The following is a 9,449-nucleotide window of genomic DNA, read 5'->3' as shown; positions in this document are numbered from 1 at the left end:
CTAGATGAAGAGCAAGAGAAAGCAAAGTGATACATCGGCTTGGCAGCTCCTGCAATGCACACACACTGATCTTGATAACATGTGTTTTCATTTAATAGCTTTAATGCTATTGAACTTTAAATAAGTGATCCTGAACTACTGAGCCAGAGCACCTCTGAGCACCAGCAGAAAAACCTGTGACAAGACACCTGTGTTGACATGTTGGGGGTGTTTTCCCCTCTCTGCAGGCTGCTCCCAGCCATCACCTCCTGCTGACATTGTGTCTGTAGCCCTTTCCCAGCTGCTCCCAAGGTTGTGGCTCAACTCCCCAATTGCAAAGGAGTGCTCAGAGCAGGCACTGCTGCTACCCTATTTGTGCGGTTGCATTGCCAGCTGCTTTCATGGCTTCTCACACAAACTTCAGGAGCTAGGGAGCCATATACAGTGTTTTGCTGCAGCAGAAGGCAGATCCTCTGTGTGAAAAAATCTCTATTTGTGGTCTGTCAGATCTGTTTTTCCTGCCCTAAATGCTGCCATGTGTCTATCCACACATCTTGGAATATGCTCAGTCCACCTAATTTTCCTACCATCATGCTTCAGACAGATCAGCAGGGAATATCAATTGCTCTGATAGCGTATACCTGTGGATCTTACTCCTCTGTGTATTAGGAGAGGTCATTACAATTTGTTTTGTCAGTGTATTTTCATGTCGATCAAGACACATATCTTGGTTAGATTGCATTTCATGTTTTCAATTGTTTTGCCCTTCAGACCTACTTACATACACTTAAGGGTACATATTATTTCAAGGTAACAGACAATACTTACCTGAGTTTTATCCATAATGAGAAGTCCGATTTTTTTTTCCGTAATGCAGGTAGCTTGCTGCCCACTTTTGCAGATGATCCTAGCCTGAACATCCCCACTGTAGTCTCTCCATAGCACTGCAGGATTATCGAAGGGGCAGTTCCAAAAGCACATTTGCAAAACAAAAAGGCTGAAACAGGCTGGTGTGATGCTCCATTTGCTTTTTAAATCCTAGATTAAGCATAAGAGTTTCCATCCCAAACTCCACAGAGCGAGTCAGCTGCACAAACCAATTGCAACACAAACATGCCACCCCAAAACAAAGAGTGAGCCCTTCTCGTAAGCCCCAACAGATTCACCATCATGCATCACTGAGGTCTGCGCTTGCTGCTTTCACGAGCATCAGGAATTGGGATTTTTCAGTTTTTAATGACAAAAGCTTGAAGAGTAAAAGCAAAGGGAAAAGCTATAAAAGACTTGGGGAGAGCTGATGGGGATAAAGACCAGACAGCTGCAATAAAAATGTAGTAATTAATGCGAAAGAGCCAATGAAACAATCAGCTTGACCTGCATAACAAAAGTGAAACATCCTGTAAACAGGAAAAAAAGAAAATGTAGAAGTACCTTTGCTATGTTTTTTCAACTAATAGTTTCTTAAAACAAGTCAGAAAGTGAGAATGTAAGGCTACAAAAACATTTGTAATATAACAGAAACACTTGCTGAACATTCCACTCTGCACTGGAGCTCTAAAACACAGAGAGAAGTCTAGAAGGACTGAATCAGCACAAAAAAGCCGGTTTAGAAACAAGTTTTTAAAGATACCTGCTAGAATTTTTGTATTTGTTAGGCTCTTGGCTGACAGTTATACACCACTCCTAAATCAATTAAAAGTGTATTTTGAGCAGGCTAAGAAACAACAGACAAGGCAGAAAAGTTCAGTGCTGTGAAGAACCGAGTCGCAGCTGGCAAGGACATCCTCAGCTGTTCGGCCAACAGAAATGTTTAAGCCCATTTTAAAGACGACAGAGGAAGACATTTTAACATTGTTCTTCACAACTACCAGCTCCTAATGCACAGACAAGATATCTAAATTCAAAACAAAATGAGTGAACAACATAGTTATAGAAGGAGCAGGAGACCTGAATGGGTGCAGGGCTGGGAAGGACAGGAAAGTGGGCAGCACAATGGGAAGCAGGGACTATGAAGTCGAATTCCATGCACAAGGGACAACTTTCCTGAGGCTGCCTCTATATCCAGAGGAGATGAGCGGCTCAAGAGCTCTGGTCAGGGCACACGCTTAGGCAGATACTCTGAATCACACATTTCCCTAACCAGAAGCCTCTTAAAATGTCCTAGTCCACACGGCACCTGAAAGTAGAGTTACTGATTAACCTTTGATGCCCCATCTCCATTACAGCAAAAAAAGGATTTGGCAGAACATGCTAAACAAGATACTTAGCCTGTTTATAATAAAGACACATAATATGCAAACATGTGCCTAAACATGGTTGAAAAAGGAACTTCAGCTTCTCAGAAGCTTCTCATTTTCCAGAATACCTATCAGGTCAGTTCCTCAGGAGCATATAACAAAAATGTCTGAATTACAAAAAAAAAAAAAGAGAAGATCAAAGTGAGATCTCAGAGAAACCCCGTCAACAATCTTTACGAACATAGTCTGTTGTTGCTAAAACAGAAATTTGTTTAAAAGGCGCAGGATTAAGCCTCTCATATTTCCAAGTTTGGTATGATGAGACACAAAGTCAGTTCTTTCCATTTCTCCTTCCTGAGGCTTTCAGGCAATTTTCAACAGGCAGCTGAATCTCCTCCATACATAATTCAGCAATAACTACGTCCATTCAATTCATAATTTAAAGAAGTATGGTTTTAGTTCCTGAGCACATTCTGCTGAGCAATCTCATTAACACCCTGTCAAGAGCGCGAGAGCACAATTACAGCCTTTCATAAGAAAACTCAGAATGCATCAGCTGCGTTATGAATTTGCACTGCGTTTAAAACTACCACCTGGAACAGAAAGCAGCCCTGCATGTCACAGGTGAGATGTGAGAAATAGACAGGACAGATAGAGGAAAATCTATGGCATTTTTGGTGCCAAGGCCAAGCTTTAGTCCAAACCGATTTCCTCGGCCCTGACTGAGCCATGGCAACCCAAACCTTGCCACCGGATGCTCTGAGCACACAATTGCATAGCAACGAGTGTAAAGGCAAAAGGGGTTTCTCATACCTTAAGAGTGTCTGTGCACTTCCCACAACTGGTCTTCAACCCTTCACAATTCTAAGTGGGCAGACAAAAAAATCAAATAGAGCCAAAGGCGAACTTTATGAACCCACAAAACCAACGTAAACCCCGTGCTTGAATCCATCTCTTGTATACCACAGCATCTGAACTCCAATTTATACTTCCTGACGTGTAAAGTCCAGATGTCCTGAAATGCAAAAGATCAATTTCAGACCTCATCACCTCCTGCATCACCCTGCACACATGCTGCTTTTCGGGCAGCACTTCCCCTCCACATTTTTTGTTTGGTCATTGTTGGGGTTTTTTTGGCACAATGTGCTTGCATGACCTCATCGTGCCTTTTTGCTGAGCCAAGGCCACTGCTCATTCAGCAGGATACCTCTTCCACATAATTTGGGACAAAGAACAAGGGTTCCATAAAGATAATTAGTCTTTTTGATCTAACTGCATCCTAATATGTCCAAAATCAGCTAAATGGAACCAGAGATACAAATCATGAGCTTCGGTTGCATTACTTCCGCCAAAATCAGGAAGGAGTTTCTATCGTATCCTCTTTCTGGGAACTGCATTTCAATCAAATCCTACATGTCCCAGGGCACATTAATGAGTAAAAGGAAGAAAACGCTGCTGTTGCAAGAATGGGTTAACACCCTTCTTTCTGGCAGGAATACCCCTATTAGTTCGGAGTTTTCCTCTGGACATTTTAGTTTACCTCTTTGTGCTGATGGTTAATTCCTCGGTCCCTCCACACTGGAAAACTCTGGAGCTTGTCACCATGTCACAAAAGCTCTGCATGCAGGGAGAGAACTGCTGCCAGCTGGACGCTCTGGAGCCTGCCATACAGTCCCCTGCTCCAGGCATTACTGCTGGTTTCAAACTCGCTGATTACAAAACATTTCAGGAATGATCCAGGTGACCTCCATCAGCAGTGCTGGTGCACACACTCTGTGCACTGGTTTCCCTCCAAAAAGAATTTAGGAAAAAAAAAAAATCTTGAATGGAAATAGTAAATAAACAGGCAGTTCCTGCTATGCAAACAGAAAGCATCTACATGGCACACCAAACTGCTCTTCTCTGTGGAGCACCCACAACTGTTCATTGATTTTCAGGATACGGGTACAGGCTCTTGGTTCCTCTGCTCAAGCTCTGGAGGTCTTCTACTGCCTGATCCCTGAAACAGCCAGACGAGCAACTCGCTGGTTCAGTCAATCTGTTCTCTCAAGTTCCAGCTTAGAAGTGATCAGAACAATTCAGTGAAACATCACTGCATTTCTTACAAAAACATAGACTTTAATCCTTGCAAGTGGCAGATCATACACTCCTACTAGCTGGGTTCAGCCACAGGCGGCAGGCAGAACTTGCACACTGCGCAGGCAGCCTGCTCCCCAAAACACATCAGTGTGAACTCACAGAGATTCCAAACAGCCAAATAAAACTCCACTTGCATTCCATATGGTATTACCAGGCTTGGTAACTGCTGCAATATAGTAATTAACAGAAAACAGACACATAGTTCTGGTCATCTAGTAAACCAGTATTTTTGTAGATGCTTGCTTTATTTTTGGACATGTGAAGTCTTAGAAAAACAAACAAACAAACAAAACAACACAACACCCAACACAACAAACCATGACGCCACAAAAAAACCCAGACACTTCGATACAGCTTCCTCTCAATTTGTTTTATTTGGCAAAGTAGCAATTCAGACAGTTCACACAGCACTTTCAAGCTCTTCAAATCTGCATTTCAACTTGTCCTCTTCTCCAAGAAGTTTTTACTTCAGAACCATTGCTCCATCATGGAGGGGTTTTCATTTTCCAGCTCCTAAATGCTACTCCTGGATACTCCATTCTGTCTGAGTACCTTGACTATCACCAACCCCTTCAGTGGAAGGGGTGCACTAATCCCAACAGCCTTGGTCCCTGAAGTCTTACACCTCCTGAAGTGGTTCTCTCCAAAAAAAAGTTGTCGCTGGTTCTCAGCTTTATGACCTCTTCCAAGTTAGGCTAGCTTAATTACACTGTGTCCAGAGATAAGAATTTGGATACAGTTGAGCTTGTATCTTTAATTTCACTGATTAAATTAGTAAGAAGATGTAAATAAAGCTGAACTCAAACTGAATGATACAGTGACCAAAAGGTTGAACATCAGCATGCATCATTTAAGATATTTCACTTCAACACCAAGAACTAGATTCACAGTTGATTGTGGGTTAGTACAAATTTGTCAGACGCAAGTGGGTTTTTCTGAATTGTATTTTCTAGGATACACACTATATTAATTCTTTTGTAAGATTTATCTTTGTGTATTTGCTCCCAGGCTGCAGTCAGATTAGGAGGTGGTACATTAACTTGCAAACATCTAAATAAATTGATATGTGTGTTTTACATATGAATAGGATGGGTCTGACCTTCAAAACTAAAGTTATTTAAAATGTTCCTCTTTCATATTCAGAGGCCTTTGAATTTTAACCTTTATGCTTTCAGGGATTAACCCTATCACAAAACTATTGCTGTTCAACTATAATGAGTCAAAGATACTTTTGCAGTGATCACTATGGGTTGTTTGTATGCAAGTTATTTTATTCTATAATCCTTTTTACCATAAAAAAGTAAAACAATGGTAACATGTTGTTTACTTTCACTCCTGGTTGCTGAAATCTGAGCAAGATGACTCAAGACACACTTTGACCCTTTCCAAAGCAGCTCACCTTACTGCACTGCTTTGCAATTCGCTGTTCACATTTTACAGTACCAAACCAGAAAACCTTGGGCAGAAAACACATTTATAGCCTTCCAACTACTCTTCGTTATGTGCATTGAACAACTGCATCTCTATCTACGTTTAGGAGTCCAGGATTTGTTATTCCTTCTGCATGTATCATGTTTTCTTTGTTTAGCAATTAAGAATTCACTTTGTAAAAAAGCCAGAATTTTTCCTGGGTGCTCACAATTAGAAAAATGAGAACATTAATACAGCAAGTGGCTTTGCCAAAAGCAACTTTCTTTTAGAACCAAGCTGGATTTTTTTTTTAAGAATCTAGCAACCCATATCTTTGTATTCCACTACATATTAATCCTAATCCTTCACACAAGCACCGCCCTCCACTTCTGCTTTTAACTTTATTTGGCAAAGCAGTATTGCATAAACTGTTCAGTGACTGGGACACAGCTTACAGCATATTTAAGGAGTTAAATCTATGTGCATCACAACAGTAGTGAGCTATAAACCAAACGAGAATTTCAAGACACTGTGAGTTAATTTCAGAAGGAAAGGGAAACTCATGTCTGTTACGTCCGACTTGAACAGCAACGTTTCATAAGAGTGGCCACCCACCTCTGATCTCTCAAAGTTTAATATATACAAATGCCTGGTTTTAAGGTAATAAAGTAGCTGATTGTATCTACTACATGCTAGTCTATGACACCATGTCAAAAGCTTAAAAAGGAAGTTTATGTCCTTTTAGTAGCATCTAGCAGACATCGGAACACACAAAACCTGGTATTACCTACATAGTGTCATAAGGTGCACAGAAGCAGTTTTACCAAGGGACACAGGAGCTGAGAGAAGTGAGTGTTCAAGTACCCCCATCAAAATTAGAGTTCACAAGCTATAGGTCTTTATCTGCCATTCTGCAGAAATTCACTTTGAACAAATGAAAGTAAAATAAAGGCATGTTAAATAAAACAGTGCCCACGTAAAACTTTCCACCATTTCATCAGATTTGCCTTGAGCATCTAAAAAAATAAAACAAACACCACGCTTTTCCATGCTGATAACAACAGTATAACGAAGTCCAAAACAAGCTGCAATGCTGTTGGTTTTCAAAAAGCTTTTAGAACTGGAGATGAGCAGTCCACTGTAACACTATGTTTGGGTCAAGATGGTGTAGCTTTTACAATTCATCCCTGTAGAAAGAAAACACATGTAGTTATGTTTCTCCTTCTCTTAGAAATCACATTTGAAATTTTTTTATATTGAATCAGATGACGTTTATATGCTCAAGCACATTAGCAAAACTTGAGAAATCTCCTCAAGTATTTAAGGAAAAAAAGAAAAATGGCAACAGCAATCCCATATCTTCTCTTACTATGATGTAGTATATTGTGAAATATGGGTCCCTCTATTTTATGTTCAATGGATCATTTGTTTTAACAAACAGCCCCCGCACCACACAGCTAGTTACACAGCTACCTGTCATCCAGACTCTGTTGGCTACATGCTGACAAATAACTGAGCCAACTTGCTAGACAGAGTATTGGCAAAAAACATTCTCTGTAGCTGCCAAAAGGCAAGTTTAGCTTCAGCTGCAGTTTCTCAAGAAAGCTAGGAACACAATCTCACCTCAGCCTCATGCAGTTTGTACTACTTATTTTATTTGTTTTGCAGAGGAGCTCAATTAGCTCCTGAAGGAACTACGCTAAATCAGGTCTAGATTATGGAAAGGGGGGGGTGTTGAAATGGGAAAGGATGCATCAAGAAGTCTCTCTAAATCTACAAGGAATCTAGAATATGCAGGCTTTTGTTCCTGCAGGACACTGAAAACACATTAAAACAGGAAACCCACAGAACCCATATTCCAACAGTGAAATTATATATTAGTGATTTTTACAAATATTTCTAAAGCATTAACTTCAATGGAAAATATCCATCAAATTCAAAAACTATGCACTGTGATGTTGGAAAATTCACACAAAAGTGTTTGCTTTTTTTTTTTTTCCCCACCACCAGGCAACAAGTAACTTTATAGATCTTATGTTTAGTAGCTGCATCATCCTCATGAGCCAAAGCAAACACTGTTTGAATTTAGAAAAACTTCACTAATGTGATTGCTGGCTCCATACACAATAGTATTTCCAGCTATCATGCAAACTAACCCACAAAAATAGTGCTACATGCATACAAGCAAAAGCTTAAATGTTACAAAGGCATTATCCTTCAGGAACCGTATAGCATGGAATGACAGCATGCAAAACATTTTAAAAGCAACAGAAAAGGCTGTCACAACTAGTGCTTTAATTGCTAGTTTTCTATCTAATGCAGCTGGGATGCAAACGTTGTGATTTCTTAGTGACACATATTTGCATTCTTTGCACTTTGCACTGCCTTCTATTAGTGAGGTACTAACCATCCAGCTTCAGAGTATTGCAGTAATTACAGAAAGCAGAAAAAAGCAGAAGAGGGGAGAACATATCTTGGCAGGGGTAAATAAAAATCTGTTTATAGCCAAAGCTTTGGAAGTTCTCCATATTTGCCTATTTCATAGAATGGGTATGTGCTTACTTTAAACAGATAAAAATAAATCAACATTTGATACTTAGTTTAAAATGCATTGCCGGTCACTTTAGGACAAGTACTTCATTCATCCTTAATACCTCCAGGAGCTATATCATCAGTTAATACTTACAACTTCAAGAAGCATATGTAAGTAATGGTGGTTTAGTCTCATATGCCTCATTGCTGATTTGATTTTCATCCTGATTCCTACCAGACCCTCTTTGTAAAAGCCTTTTACTGTGATAAATAATTTTTACTCTTTAAATCCTCAAGAAAATGTACACCTAAGAAAAATCCCATATTTACTCTGAAACTATTAAACATGATAATTTTACCAAGCCACAGATGTTTGCAAGATTTTTGCACAATGTTGCTAACACACTTGAGGCATTTGAAGTGTGGGATTTTTTTTCCTTTTACAAAATGGTATTTGTATTTACAATTCAAATAAGTAATAGTAACATGCCAATGTTTTAATTGTTGGCATTTTGTACTGCTTTAAGCTATTCCTGACCACATAATAATGTCTCTGTAAGTTATGTATATCCCAGATGTCCCTTTCAAAATATTTTCATATTGTTTGTTAGAACATTTACTGTATTAAGTGGATCAGCTTCCCTCAGTAGATTTTTTCACTTGCTCTTCACTAACAGTATGCCAGCCCAAAACTATCCATGATGTATGTGTTAAAATTATGCAGCATTTATTTTCTATTGCTATGAGAAGCTGAGCTTGTATATTCACTATTGGATTATACATATCAGAAAGTTATAGAAAAGTCTTAGATCATCAGGCAGGTAACAGTTCTCAGCTTTCCACCTAATGTGAACAGCCTGCAGACTTAAATACACATTGCAAAACAGCATCAGCTCATCTAAATTAAAGTTGTATGATCAGAAGCTGCCAAGCTGTGAACTCTACCAGCTCTCAACTACTGGTAAAAAACAGGCTGCTTGCCTGCCCTCTGGTCAGTAAAACATCTATCCTGCTACAAAGCTTAAAAGTAGACTCAAAAGACGACTGCTATTTCCTTGTTAAAAATATCCTGCTGTCCTCTAGAGCCATAGAAAAGATCTACTAATTAAGTTGTCTTTTTCTCCCTTTTTCTGGCCACAACTATTTGGTGTG

General features: G+C 39.5%; 1 protein-coding gene across 1 annotated transcript in view; it reads right to left on the bottom strand.

Annotated features, from left to right (window-relative positions):
* Positions 1 to 4,704: 4,704 nt before the first annotated feature.
* The window catches only part of PCMT1 (protein-L-isoaspartate (D-aspartate) O-methyltransferase), a 34,701-nt gene continuing 29,956 nt past the window's right edge, over positions 4,705 to 9,449 (bottom strand). The window contains 1 exon segment of the mRNA XM_065833962.2: positions 4,705 to 6,952. Within this exon segment, the coding sequence (XP_065690034.2) occupies positions 6,940 to 6,952 (13 nt within the window). The 3' untranslated portion in view covers positions 4,705 to 6,939.

This window comes from Patagioenas fasciata, chromosome 3 (assembly GCF_037038585.1).
Source record: "Patagioenas fasciata isolate bPatFas1 chromosome 3, bPatFas1.hap1, whole genome shotgun sequence".
In the NCBI taxonomy this organism is placed as follows: Eukaryota; Metazoa; Chordata; class Aves; order Columbiformes; family Columbidae; genus Patagioenas; species Patagioenas fasciata.
This window is presented reverse-complemented; position numbering and strand designations above follow the sequence as displayed.